Source organism: Zosterops lateralis (assembly GCF_965231275.1).
Source record: "Zosterops lateralis genome assembly, chromosome: 8".
NCBI lineage: Eukaryota > Metazoa > Chordata > Aves > Passeriformes > Zosteropidae > Zosterops > Zosterops lateralis.
Window position 1 is genome coordinate 24,213,516 of NC_139768.1, and position 25,851 is coordinate 24,239,366.

Sequence of the window (25,851 nt, forward strand, 5' to 3'; positions counted from 1 at the left end):
ATGGGTGCCACCAGGGACTTGCTGTGCTTCTTCCTCTTAACTGTAGCACTCCTGGATGCCGCCTCACCTAACCCACACCAAATAGATTCTTCACAAAAAGGTAGGAACGAGGGTGTCTTACTTTGCTGTGCTGGGTCTATACATGGCACTCACAGGCCAGTTTAATCAACTCTTTGCAAAGATTGGAAGACAGATTGAAATTAGATAACATCAGCTTGTCTTATTAAAAATATGAACCAATCCACATCACAATTAAGTATTATTTTTGTTGCAGTGAATTTAGTGTGATGAAATTCTCACTGTTTTGCACTAGTGTCTTGTAGCTAAGTTTGAACCAAATTTAAAAAGAATTCTGACATTAAAGACTGAGAGACTTTGTTCCTATAAATCTGTGGGTTTCAGTATGGAAATGTCTAATTGCATTACAATACTTCAAATTAATGCAAACGCACAGGGAACCACCCAATATTTATTGAGCTTTATATAATTTATTGGGAGTGCAATAGAAAGACACAGTTACTGTCTTGTTGGGTGCCAGGAAGTCATTTTACTAACTTGGGACTTCCTGGCATGTGGAATAAAACCTTGGAGACTGTAACAGCCTGCAAGTGTGCAAGTACAAAACTGTGCTGGGTTTCCTCAGAAACCAATATTTAGTATTGCTAAAGACTTTCTAAACACTATCGGTATTTTTAAAAAGCTAAAACAAAAAACTTCAACAAATTAACAAAAAACGGTATGACTCTCATTCCTCTGTCACAGAAGATATCTGAAGTCTTATGCTCCTGCAAGGAATTTCTTCTGATTCAGATACCTTCTTGTTCACTGTTTTTTTTAAGCTATAAATAAGAAAACATCACCTATTATATGCCAGGGTATATTGGTGTTAGAGTGTGCATTGCTAATTTTGCCCACTGCTTTCAAAAAGATGGTTCAAAACGCTTGAATTATAAAAGCAGAAAACAGAGAAACTAATATTAAAGAATCTTAAACTAATAAACTCATGGAATCACAAAATCATAGACTGATTTGAGTTACAAGGCAACTTTAATAAACTCCTGGCTTAAACCTCCAAAAAGAAGCAGAGACTTCTTAAAGAAATTTAAAACAGAATTTAAGACAGAAGATGCTCAGAGCCACGTATGACCTTGAAAGTTGCCAGGGAAGGGAAAATCACATCATCTCAGGGCAACCAAAAAATTAGGACTCACTTGATAGAAAAAAACAAAAAGGTGCTTTGAAGATGTGTCCAAAAATTATTGGTTTTCTTGCTCCTTCCATGGAAGAACACCCTTGAGCTTGAGACATTGCTCTCCGTCTCCCATGTGACACCAGCATCCCCAGCTGGGAGAAACCTCATCATGCTCCTTTACCCACCAGGGACTCACCTGCTTCTTTCTCTTCCTTCTCTACAGATGCCACCAGCCCTGATACACCCAGGCTAATATCATCTGCTCCTCCAGGTGGGTCTGAATCTGTCCACAACTTCTGGCCAGTGCTTTTGAGGAGCCAATCATTTCTGCAGAGTTTGGGGTTTGGTTTTCTCCATGGGGCAGCAGAGCCCAGGAGAAGTACATCACAATGAAGCCAGGACTGGCAGTCCTGCGAGTCTGAAACTTGTAGAGCGACGCCAAGTCTCCCACCAGGGAAGGTGCCTGCTTGTAGTCCTTGTTGGCTGGAATAGGTGTGTTTTGGGAATGAGTGCAGGGTTAAATGAACCATCCAGCTGAGATTCCCAGGACAGGGTGGCACCAATATGCCCAGTGCTGGGAGAAACCTGGCCATCCTTCTTTTTCCTCCAGAGCTCCACTTGCTTCTTTCTCTTCTTCCCCTGCATATGCCACAACCACACCCAGATTAATATTCTCTGCTCCTCCAAGTGAGTCTGAATTTCTCCTGGGTTTTCTTGCTGCTGCTTTTTGCAGAAACCATTAGTGCCTCCCAGTTTGGGGTTTGGTCTTCCACAAGGCAGAGCAGAGCCTGGGAAAAGCACAGCAAGAATGCAGCTGAGCCTGGGAGTTCGGATACCTTGAAATTCATAGAGCATTGCCAAGGCCCTGGCAAGGGAAGGCACAGGCTTGTGGTTTGTGTTGGCTGGAATTTGGTGTGCTTTGGGAATGAGTGTGGGGTTATGTTTTTGGTTGATCCCACAATGAAAGACCACCATGCTGACCCTCCCAAGCTCTCCATCTCCCATGATACTGGGGGGCACCAATATCCCGTGTCTTGGGAGTAATCTTGCCATGCTCCTCCATCCACCAGGAGATCACTTGTTATTTCTTTCTTCCCAACAGGTGAAACAACTAACCATCATCCAGGGTTAAGGTTGTCCATTCCTTCAGGTGAGCCTGAATTTCTCCACAATTCTTTGGAAATTCCTGAATAGATAGTGAGGCAGAGGTCTGTGTTTAATTTCCTCCCTGAGAAGAGGAAAACTATGGAAAAGCAGTGTAAGACAGCCAAAGCCAGGAGTGGTGGAGGCCTGAGATTTGTAGAGCAATGCCAAGGCCCTGGCAAGAGAAGGTGCCTTTGTGCCACAAGCTCTTGCCAAGTTTTCTTTACCTCCTTCTTTCCCAGATGCCACCATCAGCCTGGTGAACGGCCGGAACCGCTGCGAGGGTCGCGTTGAGATTTCACACTCTGGGGGCCGGGGCACCGTCTGTGATGACGGCTGGGACCTGAATGATGCCCAGGTGGTGTGCAGGCAGCTGGGATGTGGCTCTGCAATTTCTGCAACAACAAGTGCCTCATTTGGACAAGGCAGTGGCAACATCTACCTGGATGATGTGAACTGTACAGGGTCGGAGTCATCCCTCTTCCAGTGCGGCAACAATGGCTGGGGCAGCCACAACTGTGGCCACAGTGAAGATGCTGGTGTTGTGTGCTCAGGTACCACTGATTTGACTGTCTGCCTGCTGGAACAATCTCAGAAAGTGCTCCCTCTTGGCGGGAATTTGGGGTGTGTTGGGACATGAGGGCAGGATCATGTTTTTGGTTGGTCCCAGCATTGAGAGCCCATTCTGCCAACAGCCCCAGGCTCTCCCTTGCCCATGTGCCACAATGGCAGCCACATGCCCAGCACTGGCAGAAAGCCAGTCATGGTCCTTCATCCAACACCCCTCACCTGCCTCTTTCCTTTCTTCCTCTATGGCTGCCATAGGAACAACTACACACAGCTTCACTTTCTCTGCTCCTACACTGGGGCGAGAATTTCTCCTGGGTTTTCTGGCCACTGCATTTTGCAAAAACAATTAGTGCCTCAAAATTTTGGGGTTGGTTTTCTCCCTGGGACAGGAGAAGGCAGGAAAAGCAGTTTAACACAGCTGAGACTGGGAATTGTGGTGGAGGCCAGAAACTCAGAGAGCGATTCCAAGGCCCTGACGCTGTTTGATTTTTATCTTTTTTCCTTTATATATTCTCTGTATCCTTTGCACATATATTTGTAGCTTTGTAGCTTCTTATTGTAACTTTGCTACAGCATTTTCCTAGGCAGAAATGCAGAAGTCATTCCAGACTCCCCATGCTCTCTTGGTACTTCCTGGCTACCAAGGCAGAAAAACAGCTCTTCAGACACATTTTCATCAAGAAAGTGTCATCCCATCTGAGGGAGGGAGGAGTTTGAAGGGATGTGGAGTGGGGAGGAATTGCATCACCACTTGTGGATTATTTTGTGGCTTTTGTGGATATTTTTCCATATCTGCCCTGAACGCCTCCAACATAGATCAATTTATCCTATATGGAAATTATCCTGAAAGATATCTTGTTTCATTCGTAGGCTGAAAAAGGCATTACCCCAACAAGGGAAGGAGCCTTTGTTTTAGAGTCTCCTGACAAGTTTTCTGTATCTCCTTCTTTCCCAAGATTCATCCACCATCACCCTGGCAAATGGCCGGAACCACTGCGAGGGTCGCGTTGAGATTTCATACTCCGGGGGCCGGGGCACCGTCTGTGACGACGGCTGGGACCTGAATGATGCCCAGGTGGTGTGCAGGCAGCTGGGATGTGGCTCTGCAGTTTCTGCAACATCAAGTGCCTCCTTTGGACAAGGCAGTGGCAACATCTACCTGGATGATGTGAACTGTGGAGGCTGGGAGTCGTCACTCTTGAAGTGCGGCAACAATGGCTGGGGAAACCACAATTGCCGCCACAGTGAAGATGCTGGTGTTGTGTGCTCAGGTACCACTGATTTGACTGCCTGCCTAATGGAACATTCTCAGAATATGTTCCCTCTTGGCAGGAATTTGGGGTGTGTTGGGACATGAGGGCAGGATCATGTTTTTGGTTGGTCCCAGCATGAGAGCCCATTCTGCCGACAGCCCCAGGCTCTCCCTTGCCCATGTGCCACAATGGCAGCCACATGCCCAGCACTGGCAGAAAGCCAGTCATGGTCCTTCATCCAACACCCCTCACCTGCCTCTTTCCTTTCCTCCCCTATAGCTGCCAGAGGCACAACTACACACAGCTTCACTTTCTCTGCTCCTACACTGGGGCGAGAATTTCTCCTGGGTTTTCTGGCCACTGCATTTTGCAAAAACAATTAGTGCCTCAAAATTTTGGGGTTGGTTTTCTCCCTGGGACAGGAGAAGGCAGGAAAAGCAGTTTAACACAGCTGAGACTGGGAATTGTGGTGGAGGCCAGAAACTCAGAGAGCGATTCCAAGGTTCTGATGCTGTTTGATTTTTATCTTTTTTCCTTTATATATTCTCTGTATCCTTTGCACATATATTCATAGCTTTGTAGCTTCTTATTGTAACTTTGCTACAGCATTTTCCTAGGCAGAAATGCAGAAGTCATTCCAGACTCCCCATGCTCTCTTGGTACTTCCTGGCTACCAAGGCAGAAAAAGAGCTTTTCAGACACATTTTCATCAAGAAAGTGTCTTCCCATCTGAGGGAGGGAGGAGTTTGAAGGGATGTGGAGTGGGGAGGAATTGCATCACCACTTGTGGATATTTTGTGGCTTTTGTGGATATTTTTCCATATCTGCCCTGGACACCTCCAACATAGATGCACTTATATATTACTTCCGATACGGAAATTATCCCGAAAGCTGTGTTGTTTCATTCGTAGGCTTAAAATGCATTCCCCAACAAGAGAAGGAGCCTTTGTTTTAGAGTCCCCTGACAAGTTATCTGTATCTCCTTCTTCCCAAGGTTCCTCCACCATCAGCCTGGTGAACGGCCGGAACCGCTGCGAGGGTCGCGTTGAGATTTCAAACTCTGGGGGCCGGGGCACCGTCTGTGATGACGGCTGGGACCTGAATGATGCCCAGGTGGTGTGCAGGCAGCTGGGATGTGGCTCTGCAGTTTCTGCAAAATCAAATGCCTACTTTGGACAAGGCAGTGGCAACATCTACCTGGATGATGTCAGCTGTACTGGGTCGGAATCATCCCTCTTGCAATGTGGCCACAGTGGCTGGGGCAACCACAACTGTGGCCACAGTGAAGATGCTGGTGTTGTGTGCTCAGGTGAAGTTGTTTGAAACCAAAACTCATGAGAGACTGCAACTCAGAAATGCAATTTTATAGGAAGAATAAAAGTAAAATAAAATAAATGTAATAATAGAAAAGACTACTATCAGAGTCAAAAGACAACCTGAGCAGGGTGTTGGAAGCAGTCCAGGTGAGGTGGTCTTCCTGAGGCCATGATCCCATTGAAAGGTCTGGTAGCTCTGGTCCTCTGGTAATCCAGTGTGTAAGGGTTGTCTGCACTGTCCCAAATCCCAGATTATATCCAGGTGGGAATGCTTGGCTCCTCTCCCTGGGCCGAGCATCTCACAATGGGATGATGAGTTGTGAAGTGGGTCCTTGATGGCCCATTAAACAGAGATAGCTCCTGGAGGGAGTTACCTATGAGTCATGGGCAAGGCATTGATGGGCCATTAACAGAAGGTAGCTCAGAGTGAGGAAAAATTCTGTCCCACCCGGTTTCAACAACTCATGAAGATGCGGATAGAATAAATACTTTGTGTACATCCTACACTACAACCCTGGACATAATCCACCCCTTATTCTCTTACCATCTACATCATACCCAAATCAATACATTATTTCAGTGACATACATATACATAGATAGATATACATACGGAGTGAAACCTTACACACTGTTCACACTTTAGATTAGGTCTCCCTGTGGTACACAACGGGTTTCTCCATCTTTCTGCATTACCCACCAATTGTAACCAGGTCCTTAAGCAAAGACAATCCCACAGATGGGTCTGCCTTTGCCTGAGCTGGGGATTAATCCAACCAGTCTTTCCTAAAATATCTTTCATGTGTACCAGAGGGACTTTGTCTCCATCCACTGTGTGCAAGGGTTCAGACTGGGCAGGACTACCTTGATTGATGGACCCTTGGCTGTTGACCATCCAGGTGGCTCTGGTTAAGTTTATTTCCCAATTCTTGAAGGTCCCCCCGCCAAGTGCTTTCAGGGTCGTCTTTAGTAGTCCATTGCACTGTTCAACTTTTCCGGCAGCTGGTGCGTGATAAGGAATGTGATATATTCGTTCAATACCGTGTTCTCTAGCCCAGGTGTTTATAAGGCTGTTTTTGAAATGGGTCCCATTTTCTGAAGCGATTCTCTCAGGGGTGCTGTGTCTCCACAGGACTTGTTTTTCCAGGCCCAGGATGGTGTTCCGGGCAGTGGCATGAGGCACAGGGTAGGTTTCCAGCCATCCAGTGGTGGCTTCCACCATGGTCAGCACGTAGCGCTTTCCTTGGCGGGTTTGGGGAAGGGTGATGTAGTCAATTTGCCAGGCTTCCCCATACCTGTACTTCAGCCATCGTCCACCATACCACAGAGGCTTCACTCGCTTGGCCTGTTTGATTGCAGCGCAGGTCTCACAGTTGTGGATGACCTGGGAGATGCTGTCCATAGTAAGGTCCACCCCTCGGTCACGGGCCCATGGGTATGTCGCATCTCTTCCCTGATGACCTGAGGCATCATGGGCCCAATGAGCTAGGAACAGTTCTCCCTTGTGCTGCCAGTCCAGATCCACCTGTGATACTTTCACCTTGTCAACTTTGTCCACCTGCTCGTTGTTGCGATGCTCCTCATTAGCCCGGCTCTTGGGTACGTGTGCGTCCACGTGTCGAACCTTCACGGTCAGTCTCTCTACTCGGGCAGCAACGTCCTGCCAAATGTCAGCGGCCCAGATGGGTTTTCCTCTGCGCTGCCAGTTGGCCTTTTTCCAGCGATTAAATTGCATTTCTGCTGTTTGTGCTCACCTGATGAAGAGGAATAGAAGCCAACTAGAAATAGGCCAGTTGTTGGTCAATATTCTTTTCATCACACTCTGTCCAGGCTGTATATCTCTGTTCATTTTGCCATAAGATCAGCTACAACCAAACTGCAATAGTTGGATATAATTCAATATTCCTGCAGGTGTATTCCAACCTTCCTTCTGTAGAGCATTAGCTACCATCCACGAGTCAGTATAGAGATAGAGCCTCAGCCACTTCTCTTGTTCAGCAATATCCAAAGCCAGCTGGACAGCTTTAAGCTCTGCAACCTGACTTGATCCACCTTGTCCCTTGGTAGCCTGTGCAACTTGTCGTGTGGGGCTCCAAACTGCAGCTTTCCATTTCCGGTTAGCGCCTACAATTCGGCAGGAGCCATCAGCAAATAGAGCATATCGTCTTTCAGTCTCCGGCAGCTCATTATATGGTGGGGCTTCCTCGGCACGTGTAACTTGCTTTTCTTCTTCTTCAGAGGATAATCCAAAAGTCTCACCTTCAGGCCAGTTTGTTATAACTTTCAGAATCAAGGAAAAAGAGGGTAGAACAAGGGAGGTTAAAGACTTTAAGTGAACACTATGAACAACTAGAAAAAACAATATAATGAGTGGGGTTCACCTGCTTCTAATCAGAATCTGTTCATAGATTTGATGCAGGAGATTGCAACTGAACTGGGTTTATCTAATTGTTGGATTTGTAGAGGACTTAAGTCAGCTGAAAAATGGCCATGGAAAAGTGAGAGTTTAACTCCAGAACAACTACTAAAATGGGATAATGATCAAATTTCCAAAACAATGCAAAGACCTGAGGGATGGATTTTGGATCAAAGGATAATTGGAACAATTTGTATCAGTAGGGAGGGGAGAGAATACACTGAGGTAGTGGGATACATTCCTTGTATATCCACTTTAGCGGTGAACTCAATAAAACCGAAATTTGGCAACCTGAACCCCTGATGGGGTATTGGATTCAGATAAGAAAAGAAAATTGTGAATGGATTAATTCAATTAGACTATGTTGGCATAAAACTTCTGGAGCTAACCCTCACCAATCCTAGGAAAGTCTAAGAGATTATTGGAAGGAACCAGGGAATGTAAATATGGAGTAGAAGGCTCCTGATTGGAATTTACTAGATATGTGGTTAGAAACCTTATAGTGAATTACCCCACAGGTGAAGAGGATCTTGTACTCTAGGGATGATCCAACCCTTCTTCTCCACTCTGCCCAGGTCTGAGAGTAGTTTTTAGGAGCTCCCCTGTACAAAACTTTGAGCAGCAGGAAGAGAGAATTAAAGAAAGCTTCCTATAGCAGGAGAGAGTCAGAAATCGGGAAAAGAAGAATGGCTGGCAGAAAGGATAATAGCATATTATGGTCCTGTTACTTGGGCCCATGATGGAACTTGAGGATATAGGACCCCAATTTATCTGCTGAATAGGTTGATAAGACTCCAGGCCATGGTGGAAATAGTATCAAATCATACCTCGGATGCTCTTGAACTATTGGCCAGACAACATTCCCAAATGTAGGCTTATGTGTATCAAAATCACATAGCATTAGACTACCTGTTAGCTGAAGAGGGAGGGGTATGTAGAAAGTTCAATGAGTCTGAATGTTGCATAGAAATTGATGATTATAGTGAGACTATCAAGGGCCTTGCGGCTGAACTCAAAAAAGTAGCACATGTACCGGTTCAGAAATGGAACTCTATCCTCCAGGCTCCATGGTGGGATCACTTGTTTGGGGAAGGAGTCTGGTAGAAAAAAGTGGCATTCTTCATCTTATGTTCCATAGCTGGGGTTATATTTCTGCTTTGCTTAATACCATGTTTTATTCGGCTAATACATTCTGTAGTGCAAGGCATGCAGATAGCAGCCCTGCCTACAGATCCAGAACTTGCAATAGAGAAATGTGGCCAAGCCCCTAAAATACCCAAAATAATGAAACTAGGGAAGGGAAAAGAAAGGAGTAAAGCTGCTGAGGTTTTGGCTAAATTCTAAGAGAAAGTAAAAGAAGAGAACGTTGTTTATCAGAAATACTGTGAAATATCACAGGAAGAATGGGATGATTATGATAGATGGGAAGAAGGCTAAGGGAATTTTTCCCACTGTTGATTATTGTCACTATAAGGTACAGGGAGCACCATTGGTATAAGGGAAAATTTATTAGAGATTAGAAACATAGAATAGCTACCTAGAATAGTTAGTTAAAGATATTCATTCATGCACTAAAAAGGGGAAGCCAGTAAAACTTCGTTAATAAAGTACAAATTAATGTGTCCCTATAGAAGAGGAAGGGCTGTTATATATGATATATATAGAAAATAATTCATGCTTAGAAATTAAGATTCTAAAACTAGAAACTCTCAAGAGTCTACCAGAGAAGACCAATTTGCAATTGTGAAGCACAAGCAGCACCGAGAAGAATGCGAAATTGAAATTTACAACAGAAAAAGAGTGGCTGTAGTCGGAAATGGATCGTTACCAAGGCTGAGTTGGACTACACCCTGGTGAATGATACCTGATATGCATCTGTGATAAGACAATAAGACAATCAAAGTCATCAAGGGTGTGTTTCCCAATGCTGAATTCCTGTAAACTAAATCAAGCTCTCCTCCCTCCTGGAAAACCGATTCAGAAAACCAAACTCAGAAAAGAAGATACATGAATATGCAAACTGGACAAAATGGACAAAATGGACAAAGAACTCTGCCTTAGGGGAAATAAACTGTATATAAACCAGCACCTCAGTGGCTGGATTTGTGAACTGGGAAGGTTTGGTGCGACAGAAGCCGAATCTTGGTTCACTCAACGACAACCCCAGGATCGGCATTGCCCCTTTTATTGTGGCTTTCCGAAATCACTTTTTGTAGCGAAATAAAATTTGCTTTTTGATTAATAATCTGGCTAATTCATTTAGATCAGGTTGAATGCAGGATCATGTTTTTACTTGGTTCTGCCATAACAGCCCATTCTACTGACACGCCCAGGCTGGCCATTGCCCATGTGCCAAGGTCACAGCAACATGCCCAGCACTGGCAGAAAGCCAGTCATGGTCTTTCATCCAACACACCTCACCTGCCCAGGGAATTTCCAGGAGGATTGGCACAAGCTGGGCTGAGTGGGGAAATTATCAAAACCATTCTCAGCTAGAAATGTAAAATTACATGTTTAGGAATCAAGACCTCTAGTGCAGTTGGCTTCTTTAGGATGAACAACAATACGTAAATTTAACGTGGTTTTTCTTTCCCTTAGGACCACAGGTGTTTCTCTAAATATAAATAGACTTGAAACAAAAGCACTGTGGGACATGGTACCACAGTCATATCACAAAAAGAACTTCTTACTATATTAGCTTTTGAATGTCCTTAAACATTATATATACAGAATTTTTGTAACAATTTTTCTTTTAATCCACTAATATTCCAAGTAAATACACTTTATTATTTTTAAAGTTGTTTAATTCAGTCTTTTCTTTGCATTTCTGTGTTTCACCAGAAAAAAATTTGCTTTAAGATAATTTCTTTTTGATTTTGATCATTTCTGGGAGGTACAGAGGATGAGCAAAAATCCTTGACAAAGATGTAGTATTGTGGCCAAAGAATTAGTTTCAAATACATTTTCAAAGCTCACGGGTCATTAAAAGGATTCAGAAATACATAATTCTTGTCAAGTTGTGAGAACAAAGGAAAGGATAATGAGGCTGCCTAATGGCAGACATAGAAACATATTCTTGAAAAGAGCCATAATGGGTAAAAGCATTTAGACAAAATGATGTATATAAGGTCAGTATTAACTTTCTGGAGGAGACCTTTGGTGTTTATCAGTTTGTATCAGCTTTAAAGTATCATAAAAGTTGAGCAAGATGTTATAAATGAATTGGTGCTGGGAAGTGATTACTGCGAAATGGCTAAATGACTGATTTCTTTTCTGTTTCTTGCTTTTAAAGGTCTTTCACACCAATGGAAATGCATATTACTTTCCTCTATACTTCCCTTAGGTTCAGATGTACACCATATAGCACCCAGCAGCAGCACACCTGCTCTGATGGATTCTCTCTTTTGAGAACCAGCAGCTTTTCCTGCACTTAGGCATTTTTGCATTAAATGCATTTTTGTATAAAATGAACACTAAAGCTAAAAATACTTTGAAGAACTAAGGGTGATTTGAATAGAGGAGTAGAAAAATGAGCTGGAGGTCAAAAGCCAGATTTGAAGATCAGCTACAAAGCAGTAGGAAAGAATTCCTTTCCAGTGGGAAAGACCCATGCAGGGTCACTTAAGGCAAGAGCAGATATGGCCCAATAAGAAGCATCCACCAAGGTTATTGTCACACTCTCTGCCAGAAACCCTTCAAATACAGGCAGTTCTGACTGTTGGGGACATTCATTCATTATGTGACAAAAATGCACATGTGTCATGTCACAAGGGAAGTGCAGGTCTGTTCATACATGGGGTTTTGAGGACATGAGACCCAGGACACCACCCAAAGTCAGACACAGGCAAGGGTGATGTACAGATTGACTTCACCTGCATATGGCTTTTCATAAGATCTCTGATATTTATTTTTGCCTTTCTTAGACTCAAAACTGAACATTTTTCCTTTTGTGGGGACAAAGCAAAGGAGACTAAAGTCTGGGTGCTGAGTGCTCCCCTGGGAGGATATGGCCCAGCTGCTACAACACAAAATGAATGGGGACAGATATAGGAATTCCTGTGTCCATGGACCTTGCTAGCAGATTTAATTATTGTGGATACATTTAACCACTGTGCATTTACTCCTCCTCTATTCTTGAAATTTCTTGATATCATCCATGAATTTTCCCTTCACAGTGTCTCAAAGCAGCTATGGCTGGATGATCTGGAGATCCTCAAGTCCATCTCCTTGCTCAGAGCAGGGTCAAAGAAAACAACCTGCTCAGGACTGTGTCCAGTTGGTTGTGAATACCTTGAACAATTGAGGAATCTTTAAAACTGCTGGGCAACCTATTCCTCTGCTTGTCCAGTCTCACAGAGAAATTCGCTTTCCTTATATTGAGTTTATTGTACTTCAGTTCATGACCATTACTCCTCAACCTGCCAACAAGCACCACTGAGATGAGTCTGGCTTATTTTTCAAGAATCTTGAACTAGGATTAACCTCATGACCCCCTCCCAATGACAGTGTGTGATCACTCCACTGAGCACATGGTACTGTTTTTGCTCTCAGTCAGGAGCAGTCAGGAGCAGTAGAGCTGTGAATAGCAATGTTCAGACTCCCATTTCTTCATTAACATGTGAGTACAATTGGTTGTATTTACCATTGTCCTCCAGTCTGTTTGCTCTTCTCAGAAATGTCTTTAACAGCTTCTGATTCTGTTTCTGGACTCTGGCCTTTTGTCTTTCTTTCCTCTTTTCAGGCACTGAGAACCTTTGCAGGAAGAGCACGCTTTATTCCCCTTGTTCTAGACCCAAGCTGTGCTTTTCTACAGAAGGAAGGTTGGAACACACCTGCAGGAATATTATGTCCAACTATTGCAGTTTGGTTGTAGCTGGTCTCCTGGCCAAAATGAACAGGGACATACAGCCTGGACAGGGTATCATGAAAAGAATAATTCGACCAATTAGGCTTATTTCTAGCTGACATCTATTTTTGCTCATCAGATGAGCAGAAACAGTAGAAATGCAATATAATGACCCCAGCAGACAGGAGTGTGGGCTGTTGTGCCCCCAGGTCACCTACATCTCCATTAGGACTTCACACAGACCAATCAAGGAAACCAGCTCCACAGGACTTTTGATTTTAATTCATCCTTCTTTTCTTTTTATAAACTGTGTGCTTCAAGGCATTGAAGGGAGTCCTGCTGGCAGATGCATCTGAGGACCAGAGCTGTAGACTGAGGGAAGACACTGGTAAAGCAGAGCAAGCTGAACAGAGGCCCATAGGTGAGGTCTCCACTTAGGGTATGTTACAAAAACACTGGCATGAATTGACTTTTGATTCCTGACTTAATCCCATTTAGGATTTTTTCTTTTGTGTGTGTGTGTGTGTGTGTGTAGAAACAGCACAGAAAAAGCCTATGGTTTCAAATGCAGAACTAAAACATCAACCTTTATGATACATATAGGATTCTCTGCTGAAGAATTTATCAGAAAACCTGCTTTGAATTTGCTGCCTCATCCTGCAATACATTTCAGTCTGCATAATCAAGCAACTACCTATTAGCAATAAATGAATAAAATTAGGATAGTTGAGGCAAAGAAACACGTGTATTCACTGGTGTGGTTCCAAAGGTAACTCTGGGCCTGCATGGGCAGTTAGGGTAATTTAAAATATGGGCATATCATGGTCTTGGCTGGCATAGAGTTACTTTTCTTCCTAGTAACACAAATTATCCAGGAAATGGAAACTTTACCACTCCTATGTAATCCTTCTGTAGTTATCAGATAATCATAAAAAGTATTGCATAATAAATCAGATACAGCATGGGCCAGGCTGACCTTGGGAGCCCCAGGGCTTTACCAGTGCAGAGTATAAATTCTAACGCTCGGTTTTGCTGGGATCTCCTGACAGGATGGGTGCCACCAGGGACTTGCTGTGCTTCTTCCTCTTAACTGCAGCACTCGTGGATGCTGCCTCACCTAACCCACACCAAATAGATTCTTCACAAAAAGGTAGGAATGAGGGTGTCTTACTTTGCTGTGCTGGGTCTATACATGGCACTCACAGGCCAGTTTAATCAACTCTTTGCAAAGATTGGAAGACAGATTGAAATTAGATAACATCAGCTTGTCTTATTAAAAATATGAACCAATCCATATCACAATTAAGTATTATTTTTGTTGCAGTGAATTTAGTGTGATGAAATTCTCACTGTTTTGCACTAGTGTCTTGTAGCTAAGTTTGAACCAAATTTAAAAGGAATTCTGACATTAAAGACTGAGAGACTTTGTTCCTATAAATCTGTGGGTTTCATTATGGAAATAGGAGGGATTATAGTTGCTTTGGCTGTTATATATTTTTGTGTTATAATACTTCAAATTAATGCAAATGCACACGGAACCACCCAACACTTATTGAGCATTATATAATTTACTGGGAACGCAATAGAAAGACACAGTTGCTGTTGTCGGTGTCAGGAAGTCCCAGGTGTGTGCATTTTACTAACTTGGGACCTCCTGGCATGTGGAATAAAACCTTGGAGACTGTAACAGCCTGCAAGGTGCAAGTACAAAACTGTGCTGGGTTTCCTCAGAAACCAATATTTAGTATTGCTAAAGACTTTCTAAACACTATCAGTATGACTCTCATTCCTCTGTCACAGAAGATATCTGAAGTCTTATGCTCCTGCAAGGAATTTCATCTGACTCAGATACCTCCTTGTTCACTGTTTTTTCAGCTATAAATAAGAAAACATTATATGCCATGCTATTATATGCCAGGGTATATTGGTGATAGAATGTGCATTGCTAATTTTGCCCACTGCTTTCAAAAAGATGGTTCAAAATGCTTGAATTATAAGAACAGAAAACAGAGAAACTAAAACTATTTTTTTTGTGACTAATTTAATTTTGTATGAAAACCACAGAGTATAAGCAACCAAAAGTACTGTGATAATTCAAATCAGAAGCATAGATAAAAGGGAGGTCTACAAATATTCTGTGTTAGTCTTGACCAGTCCCCTCTCTGTAAACTTTGAGTATTTCATTTTATTAGGCTAACATTAGGATTTTAGTGCTTGGTTTATTGACACTGCAGGAAATTCTGTCCATTCCTAGCAATTGCACATCAAGAATTGCCCTTAAAAATGCAAATATTAGTAAAAAATCCAAATTTTATTTAATCTAAGCAAACATTAGTCCAAATATGCATGTATGAAAAATAGATTTGCTAATTGGCAGATATGCCGTCAGTTGTGTCTCTTTACATCTTTTTGAAATTGAATTGAAAAGATAATTTTGTGAGGCCACCAAGCCTTTGTGGAATATGGCATTACTAATTATCTCTTATTTCTCTGAGACCAGAACTTTGCCCTGCACACCAGAAGATGCAGCTCCCTAGAAAAAACATACCTCATCTGAATTTCTTGATCACATGTATTGTAAATTCAGCCACTGAATGCAGCCATGTACAACAAGAATCCTAAAGTAATAGACTCATGGAATCACAAAATCATAGACTGACTTGAGTTACAAGGCAACTTTAATAAACTCCTGGCTTAAACCTCCAAAAAGAAGCAGAGACTTCTTAAAGAAATTTAAAACAGAGTTTAAGACAGAAGATGCTCAGAGACACGTATGACCTTGAAAGTTGCCAGTGAATGGAAAATCACATCATCTCGGGGCAACCAAACAATTAGGACTCACTTGATAGAAAAAAACCAAAAAAGGTGCTTTGAAGATGTGTCCAAAAATTATTGGTTTTCTTGCTCCTTCCATGGAAGAACACCCTTGAGCTTGAGACATTGCTCTCCGTCTCCCATGTGACACCAGCATCCCCAGCTGGGAGAAACCTCATCATGCTCCTTTACCCACCAGGGACTCACCTGCTTCTTTCTCTTCCTTCTCTACAGATGCCACCAGCCCTGATACACCCAGGCTAATATCATCTGCTCCTCCAGGTGGGTCTGAATCTGTCCACAACTTCTGGCCAGTGCTTTTGAGGAGCCAATCATTTCTGCAGAGTTTGGGGTTTGGTTTTCTCCATGGGGCAGCAGAGCCCAGGAGAAGTACATCACAATGAAGCCAGGACTGGCAGTCCTGCGAGTCTGAAACTTGTAGAGCGACGCCAAGTCTCCCACCAGGGAAGGTGCCTGCTTGTAGTCCTTGTTGGCTGGAATAGGTGTGTTTTGGGAATGAGTGCAGGGTTAAATGAACCATCCTGCTGAGATCCCCAGGACAGGGTGGCACCAATATGCCCAGTGCTGGGAGAAACCTGGCCATCCCTCTTTGTCCACCAGAGCTCCACTTGCTTCTTTCTCCTCTTCCCCTGCATATGCCACAACAACACCCAGATTAACATTCTCTGCTCCTCCAAGTGAGGCTGAATTTCTCCTGGGTTTTCTTGCTGCTGCTTTTTGCAGAAATCATTAGTGCCTCCCAGTTTGGGGTTTAGTCTTCCACAAGGCAGAGCAGAGCCTGGGAAAAGCACAGCAAGAATGCAGCTGAGCCTGGGAGTTCGGATACCTTGAAATTCATAGAGCATTGCCAAGGCCCTGGCAAGGGAAGGCACAGGCTTGTGGTTTGTGTTGGCTGGAATTTGGTGTGCTTTGGGAATGAGTGTGGGGTTATGTTTTTGGTTGATCCCACAATGAAAGACCACCATGCTGACCCTCCCAAGCTCTCCATCTCCCATGATACTGGGGGGCACCAATATCCCGTGTCTTGGGAGTAATCTTGCCATGCTCCTCCATCCACCAGGAGATCACTTGTTATTTCTTTCTTCCCAACAGGTGAAACAACTAACCATCATCCAGGGTTAAGGTTGTCCATTCCTTCGGGTGAGCCTGAATTTCTCCACAATTTTTTGGCAATTCCTTTTCACAGAATAGTTAGTGAGGCAGAGGTCTGTGTTTAATTTCCTCCCTGAGAAGAGGAAAACTATGGAAAAGCAGTGTCAGACAGGCAAAGCCAGGAGTGGTGGAGGCCTGAGACTTGTAGAGCAATGCCAAGGCCCTGGCAAGAGAAGGTGCCTTTGTGCCACAGGCTCCTGCCAAGTTTTCCTTACCTCCTTCTTTCCCAGATGCCACCATCAGCCTGGTGAACGGCCAGAACCGCTGCGAGGGTCGCGTTGAGATTTCACACTCTGGGGGCCGGGGCACCGTCTGTGACGACGGCTGGGACCTGAATGATGCCCAGGTGGTGTGCAGGCAGCTGGGATGTGGCTCTGCAATTTCTGCAACAACAAATGCCTACTTTGGACAAGGCAGTGGCAACATCTACCTGGATGATGTCAGCTGTACAGGGTCGGAGTCATCCCTCTTCCAGTGCGGCAACAATGGCTGGGGCAGCCACAACTGTGGCCATAGTGAAGATGCTGGTGTTGTGTGCTCAGGTACCACTGATTTGACTGTCTGCCTGCTGGAACAATCTCAGAAAGTGTTCCCTCTTGGCTGGAATTCGGTGTTGTTGGGACATGAGGGCAGGATCATGTTTTTGGTTGGTCCCAGCTTGAGAGCCCATTCTGCCGACAGCCCCAGGCTCTCCCTTGCCCATGTGCCACAATGGCAGCCACATGCCCAGCACTGGCAGAAAGCCAGTCATGGTCCTTCATCCAACACCCCTCACCTGCCTCTTTCCTTTCCTCCCCTACAGCTGCCACAGGCACAGATATGCCCAGCTCCACCATCTATACTACTTTAGGTGAGTCTGAATTTCTCCTGAGTTTTCTGGTAAATACTTTTTCCAGAAACAATTAGTGCCTCGGAGTTTGGGATTTAGTCTTCTCCAAGGCAGAGCAGAGCCTGGAAACAGGACAGCAGAATACAGATGAAACAGACAAACAAGGGACCCTGAAATTCATGGGGCATTGCCAAGGCCCTGACAATGGAAGGGACCTCTCTGTAGTCTTTGTTTGTTTTGGAATTTGGCGTATGTTGGAGATGAGTGTGGGGTTATGTTTCTGGTGGATCCCACAAGGCAATACCACCATGCTGAGACTCTCAGGCTCTCCATATACCATTTTACAGGGAGTAATCTGATCATGCAACTTCATCTACCCAGGCTTCATATGCTTCTGTATCTTTCTCTCCTATAGATGACACAACCCCTGATACACTGCGCTTCATGACCTCTGCTCCTTCAGGTGGGTCTGAATTTCTCCCGGGTTTGCTGGCCACTGCTTATTGCAGAAACAATTAGTGTCTCGGAGTTTGTAGTTCAGGTTTTCTCCCTGGGAGAGAAGAAGGCAGGAAAAGCAGTGTAAGACAGCCAAGGCGGGGAGTGGTGGAGGCCTGAGATTTCTAGACTGATGCCAAGGCCCTGGCAAGAGAAGGTGCCTTTGTGCCACAGGCTCCTGCCAAGTTTTCTGTATCTCCTTCTTTCCCAGATGCCACCATCACCCTGGTGAACGGCCAGAACCGCTGCGAGGGCCGCGTTGAGATTTCACACTCTGGGGGCCGGGGCACCGTCTGTGACGACGGCTGGGACCTGAATGATGCCCAGGTGGTGTGCAGGCAGCTGGGATGTGGCTCTGCAGTTTCTGCAACATCAAATGCCTACTTTGGACAAGGCAGTGGCAACATCTACCTGGATAATGTGAACTGTGGAGGCTGGGAGTCGTCGCTCTTGCAGTGTGGCAACAATGGCTGGGGCAACCACAACTGTGGCCACCATGAGGATGCTGGTGTTGTGTGCTCAGGTACCACTGGTTTGACTGCCTGCCTGCTGGAACAATCTCAGAAAGTATTCCCTCTTGGCTGGAATTTGGTGTTGTTGGGACATGAGGGCAGGATCATGTTTTTGGTTGGTCCCAGCTTGAGAGCCCATTCTGCCGACAGCCCGAGGCTCTCCCTTGCCCATGTGCCACAATGGCAGCCACATGCTCAGCACTGGCAGAAAGCCAGTCATGGTCCTTCATCCAGCACCCCTCACCTGCCTCTTTCCTTTCCTCCCCTACAGCTGCCACAGGCACAGATACACCCAGCTCCACCATCTATACTACTTTAGGTGAGTCTGAATTTCTCCTGGGTTTTCTGGTGAATGCCTATTGCAGAAACAATTAGTGCCTCAGAATTTGGGATTTAGTCTTCTCCAAGGCAGAGCAGAGCCTGGAAACAGGACAGCAGAATGCAGATGAAACAGACAAACAAGGGACCCTGAAATTCATGGGGCATTGCCAAGGCCCTGACAATGGAAGGGACCTGAATATAGGTTTTGTTGTTTTGGAATTTGGTGTGTGTTGGAGATGAGTGTGGGGTTATGTTTCTGGTGGATCCCACAAGGCAATACCACCATGCTGAGACTCTCAGGCTCTCCATATACCATTTTACAGGGAGTAATCTGATCATGCAACTTCATCTACCCAGGCTTCATATGCTTCTATATCTTTCTCTCCTATAGATGACACAACCCCTGATACGCTGCGCTTCATGACCTCTGCTCCTTCAGGTGGGTCTGAATTTCTCCCGGGTTTTCTGGCCACTGCTTATTGCAGAAACAATTAGTGTCTCGGAGTTTGTAGTTCAGGTTTTCTCCCTGGGAGAGAAGAAGGCAGGAAAAGCAGTGTAAGACAGCCAAGGCGGGGAGTGGTGGAGGCCTGAGATTTCTAGACTGATGCCAAGGCCCTGGCAAGAGAAGGTGCCTTTGTGCCACAGGCTCCTGCCAAGTTTTCTGTATCTCCTTCTTTCCCAGATGCCACCATCACCCTGGTGAACGGCCAGAACCGCTGCGAGGGTCGCGTTGAGATTTCACACTCTGGGGGCCGGGGCACCGTCTGTGACGACGGCTGGGACCTGAATGATGCCCAGGTGGTGTGCAGGCAGCTGGGATGTGGCTCTGCAGTTTCTGCAACATCAAATGCCTACTTTGGACAAGGCAGTGGCAACATCTACCTGGATGATGTCAGCTGTGGAGGATGGGAATCGTCGCTCTTGCAGTGTGGCCACAATGGCTGGGGCAACCACAACTGTGGCCACTATGAAGATGCTGGTGTTGTGTGCTCAGGTACCACTGGTTTGACTGCCTGCCTGCTGGAACAATCTCAGAAAGTGTTCCCTCTTGGCTGGAATTCAGTGTTGTTGGGACATGAGGGCAGGATCATGTTTTTGGTTGGTCCCAGCATGAGAGCCCATTCTGCTGACAGCTCCAGGCTCTCCCTTGCCCATGTGCCACAATGGCAGCCACATGCCCAGCACTGGCAGAAAGCCAGTCATGGTCCTTCATCCAGCACCCCTCACCTGCCTCTTTCCTTTCCTCCCCTACAGCTGCCACAGGCACAGATACACCCAGCTCCACCATCTATACTACTTTAGGTGAGTCTGAATTTCTCCTGGGTTTTCTGGTGAATGCCTATTGCAGAAACAATTAGTGCCTCAGAATTTGGGTTTTTTTCTTGTTGAAGGCAGAGCAGAGCCTGTGAATAGTACAGCAGAGTTCAGACGAAACAGACAGATAAGGGACCCTGAAATTCATAGGGCATTGCCAAGGCCCTGGGAAGGTTTTGGTTTCTTCTTGTGGTCTTCATTGACTTGACTTTAGATATAAATTTCCAGTGAGTGCAGGCTTGTGTTTCTGGTTGATCCCACCATGTGTGAGCATTCTGCTTAGTCTCCCAGGGTCTCCACTGGCCAAGTGACAGGATGCCACCAACATCTCCATGGGTTGTAGAAAACCTTGCCATGCTCCCATGTCTTCCAACGCCTCACCAGCTTCCTTTTCTTTGTCAGATACAGACACAAGCACAGCCCCTGTTACAAATCCTCCAGGTATATCTGTTTATATGTTTTTTCCCATTTCTCCAATCCAATACTCTGGTAGTTCAATAATTATTGTTTTGCAAGTGCAATCTGTGTCATTTGCTTCATATAATACATTGGGAAAAATCCTTATTTGTTTTAACTCTTTATATGCTTCATGCTGATCTTTTGTGTTTGTGTGATTCTATTGCTGGGGATGGATTTAAGAGCATGCTGATTACATGGGAAATTTTCTTTAGCTCATTCTCCAATTTTATGGTATTTAGACCAGCACCTTTTAATTTATTTCATACGTAAGTGCCTGAAGCCCACAAAGTTAATAATTGCAAGCACAGGTCATAATTCTCTGAGGAGTCCCTCACTCTTGTAGCTTAACTCAAAGAAGCACAATTACTATGTTTCTTTTGAGATTTAACCTTGTTTTGTCCACTATTTCTGTAAATAGAACATATTTTTATTTGATCAGAAGTAATTCTCAATTAATCACTTCTATCCTTTTTTTTTTTGTTTTTCCCTTTTCTTTTTCAGGTCAAAAAATTATTTGTGGTGATATACTTTTTAAGTCCTCTGGAACTTTTCAGAGTCCTTCTTTGAATTCTCCAGATAAAGCAGATTGTTTGTGGCAAATACATGTAACAAACAATTTCCGCATTTCGCTCACTTTCGATAACATTCAGTAAGTAATTAATTTACTGTAATTTATTAATTTACTTTTATTTTACTGCTAATTTGACAACATTAATTATTGCCTACTTTCTGCTTGGGCAACAAGAAAATTCCAAATCTCAACTGCATCCACAGTTCCTGGGCACATTTCCCATCCTATAAGTGAATGATAAAAATGCACGGGAAACGTGTGAGTGCAGAATCCTATTATATAGCTTGTTCAGCATTTAAACCCCAAAGTTTACCAAATGCATTTTTTAATATATTTTCATTTCTTCCTCAGATTGCAAGGTGGATGCCAGAATGACTATATTGAGATCTATGATGGGCCACCCAAATCTTCTCCTCTGCTTGGAAGAATTTGTTCTGGTTCTCCTCCCACGTACACTTCATCTTCAAACTTCATGTCTGTCAGGTTTTACAGTGATTCCAGATATTCCAGTGGAAGTTTTCGGGCTCAGTATCACTCCTTTTCAGCAGACCAGAACACCAGTAAATTTCCATTCTATTTGTAATTCTGTTCTCTTGGTAATATCTTCTTTGCTCAGAAGCTTTTATACACTGGGTTTTTTACTAAATAAGTATTTGTTAATGTTGTTGAAGTAATCAGTAATAGATGATATTCCTACTTGAATTTTGTGACTGATTAATGACTGGTCACTTTCAGAAAATAACTACTTTTTCTTCTTTAAAAATATTCCATTTATTTGCCTTTGGAACTTTTCTATGTTATTTTCTATACTCGTATTTCTTTGTATCACATCATAATTCACATATATTTTTGTACCTTTCTGGACAAATTTTCACAGAGTCATAGAAATGTTGGTCAGAAGGGACTTTTGGAGGTTTCCTAGGCCAACTATTCAAAGCAGAGCTACTGCCAACACCAGGTCAAGCCCATTAAGAACTGGTCTAGCTGTATGTCTGGAAATATTCAAAGGATGAAATATTTAAAGCTACTACTGTGGGTGACCTGTTCCAGTACTGCCCTATTGCTTAGTCATAGCTAAGTCTCAAGTGTAAAAATAAGTAGTTTGGCTTATGAATTCTCTTCTCTAAATAGGGGTAGTTATTGCATTCGTTGGACTTGCAATATGGAAACATTACCAAGTACCTGAAATCAGTAATAATTAATATTTTCTTCCCCTAGCCCTTCTGTGCTTGTCCACCTACATGCATGCAGTGGTAGACAGGCACTATCTCCAGTCCCAGGGCTATTCAGTGGAGAGCATCAGCCTGGCAGACCCTACATGTAGACCAAAAATTACATCAACTCAAGTTATATTCAACATTTCATACAGCAAGTGTGGTACACACAGACAGGTTGGTGTCAAGACACCTGGGAGAGCTCTGGGCATGGGAATTTAATAGACATTTGGAAAATTGTCATGGATTGCAAAGGGTGTTGTAGGCCACAGACATGCAAAACACAGAAAAGGAGCATGTCTTTTTGGAGTCTGAAGTTGGTGAAATACATTTACTTATCCTTCCCAGGGTACCTATATCCTTCCCTGTACCTATTTCAGAAGGATATTCTAGAGAACAAAAATAGAGGGGAGGTGCTTTGATGCACCCCCACAACCAAGTAAATGTTTCCATATTAGGAAAAGAGTATCACAACCCCAGGACTTTATGGGAGAAGAACCAGAAACTTCTGTGCTTCTCTAGTTGTAATTGGCCCAGTGCCAGCACAAAGGCACCTGTTGGATCTTTGAAATGTACCTCAGAACCTGAAACTGTTTCTATTGGGCAGCTTGCCAAAAAAGCCCTCCTTGATCCTTGTGTACTTAAGAATGACCAAAAAGTCTCTCAGTGTTTTTTCCGAGTGTCTTAGCATGTGCAAGGGGATTCCCTGTACCATGCATGGTTTTTGTTCTTTTGTTTATTATTTTCTCTTTAATTAAAACATTTTTTTCTTTTTCAAAACACCTCTGATCAAGCCATCTTGCTAATTATTATTAAGGCGTTTCTGGGAGGTTGCTAGTTAACCCTCAGAGCTTGATACACCTTTGTGAGGTTCATAACAGGCTGGCCTTATGCAGAATTGTATCAGGGAGAGTTAAGTGAGCAATCTCATCCTGGATACTTGGGATTTTTTCAGTGTGACACATCTTTTCTGAGTGCTAGGACCTGGCACATAGAGGTAATACTCACAATATTTACAGTGAACATGACCACGTGTGGTAATTTAACCCTCATTTAATGTGCCAAACAGGGCGACAATGAAACGATCACCTACACCAATGTGATAAAAGTGCCTGCTCCTGGTATAATCATCAAGAGGAAGAAGGACCTTCACTTGCACATCAGCTGCAAAATGTTGCAGAACACCTGGGCTCAGGTCATGTACATTGCTGATGATGTCACCGATGTCAATGAAACCCAGTATGGCAGATACGACGTGACCCTGATGTTCTACAACTCTTCATCCTTCCAGTGGCCAGTACATGACTTCCCATACTATGTTGACATGGATCAGAGTTTGTTCCTCCAAGCTTCTCTTCACAGCTCTGACCAAAATCTGACTTTGTTTGTGGACACGTGTGTGGCATCGCCTAATTCTAGTGATTTTAGAACAGTGGTCTATGAATTGACCAAACGTGGGTAAGAACTTTGTAAAAAATTACTTTAGAAGTGTTTCTATGTGGAGTTCTAAAAGAGCTTCATTTGTGAAGTGAGGCAATTTAGGACCAGTGTACATTGGTTGTAATTCTCAGGGCAAATGTTCTTCTAAGAACAACTTTTTTGGCAAAGCCTAAATAAAATTTAGAATGGCAACCAAATGTCATTCAGAAGTTGCAGTTGAGTATGAAGATTTCACTCAACAAGGCAGTGAGGAAATTGAGGTCTGACTTCGTTTCTGAAATAGATGTATGAAAGGGAGGGATGTCCACAGCTCTACGTTTCTGTACATTGAGTTTTACAGCATCATAACTGGAATACAAATCTGTCTACTCAAAAAGAAGAGAAATTCCTTAACCTTTTCTTATTATTCTAGAAGCCTAAACTACTTTTCCTAATTTTATACCAAAGAACATTGAAGTGTTAAAGAGAATGTTTATTAAAAAAAGTATAGAAGTGTATTAAAATTAATTTTATGCTTTCAGAGCAGAAAGGGGAATTTCTCTTTCTGCAACAACTTTCAGGGGCCTCTCTTCAAACAGTTAATCCTCTGTAAATGCCTAACAGGCTCTCACCTGAAATGCAGAAACTAGCAGAACCACTAGCCATTTTTCAGCTATTCATGTTTGTACAGAATATGCTAAGCTGTGAAATTTCTGTGCTGTGTACATTCAGTAATTTCTCTTCTTCCTAAAAGCATTTTTTTCTCTTTTTTTAAGCCTTCTGATTTCTCTTTTACTTGCTGCTTTTATATTTAACCATGAAACTTATTGCAAAGAGAGGGTGTAATTAGGTGCTTCTGCTCAGGTGAAGCAGCTGATCTGTTGATTTCGCATCTCTCCAGGTGTGCCAGTGATGATACCTACACCCTTTTCCCCCCTCCAAGCCCCGAGGTTGCTCGGTTTGGGTTTAATGCCTTCTCCTTCGTGGGCCGGTTCCCATCAGTGTTCCTGCGGTGTCAGCTGGCCGTCTGCAGGCTCAACGATTACCCCTCCCGCTGCTACCAGGGCTGCATGAAGAGGTTCAAGAGGAATGCAGACTCTTCCCATAAACAAGTGGATGTTGTTGTTGGACCCGTGCAGCTTCGGGAAGCTCAGGCTGAGAACAGGAACACCAATGAGTTCAAATACTTTCAATAACGTAAGGCTGTGTGTGTTACTGTGTGTTTGCATTTCAGTTCAGACGTGAAATCTAGCTCTGAAATGTGCCTTTGCTGGTTTATTTACAATTCTGCTATAATTCTTATGGGAGGATTATTAATTTTTTTTATGTCTATAAAGTAGTTCTATTAAATTTACAAGCTCTTTCCTTCCTATCGTAGTTTAGATCCATTCTTCACATATCAAAAGTCAATTGATTCAGTTCTATGGGAAGAGGGATGAGATGTAACTAATCTCCCTGCCAGATTGATATTAATTTTCCAAAGCTGTCTGTGCCTGATTTATATGTCTGTTATTTATTCATAGTCAATCTCTAGGTCCTCTTGGAAATGCTGTTTCTCAGTGTCCTGTAGGTGCTGTTTCCACTACCAGAAAGCAACATCTTGAGGTCTTCAAGTGTAATCATTACAGACTCCCAGTTTCTCTTTAATTTCTTGCCACAATCTTTACTTGTTTTGCATGGCCACAGAATCATTTGGGAAATACTGTGCAGTTTTCTGATCAGATCCAGATTAGAGCTTTTAAACTCAAATTCTCTTTGCTGAATTATCTTTGCAATTAACTAGCTCATAGAAAAAAAAGTTTCTCTCTGACATTTTTTTTTTTTGTACAGAGCTGGCCTCTGACATCCAGGCAAGACTCTGAGCCCAGTGCCTGCTGACAGATCCCATGTTCCTCTGGCTGTGACCACCATGGTGCTGGCAAATGCTGCTCTCACAGTGGGAGACTTCTTTGGAAGAAGGAACTTCAGGAGGGCATCCCATACCAGAAACTGTGA

The 25,851-nt window shown here is 43.7% G+C and overlaps 1 protein-coding gene across 1 annotated transcript; it reads left to right on the top strand.

Annotated features, from left to right (window-relative positions):
* Positions 1-25,851, top strand: LOC310912058 (scavenger receptor cysteine-rich domain-containing protein DMBT1-like; the record flags this gene model as incomplete). The annotated part of the gene is given in 16 exon segments (XM_083866270.1): positions 1-100; positions 2,578-2,889; positions 3,862-4,176; positions 5,153-5,467; positions 16,953-17,264; positions 18,258-18,578; positions 19,271-19,318; positions 19,562-19,946; positions 20,996-21,301; positions 21,575-21,783; positions 22,442-22,614; positions 23,507-23,895; positions 24,758-25,033; positions 25,380-25,471; positions 25,707-25,796; positions 25,799-25,851. Coding segments are annotated over 16 exon segments (3,696 nt in total).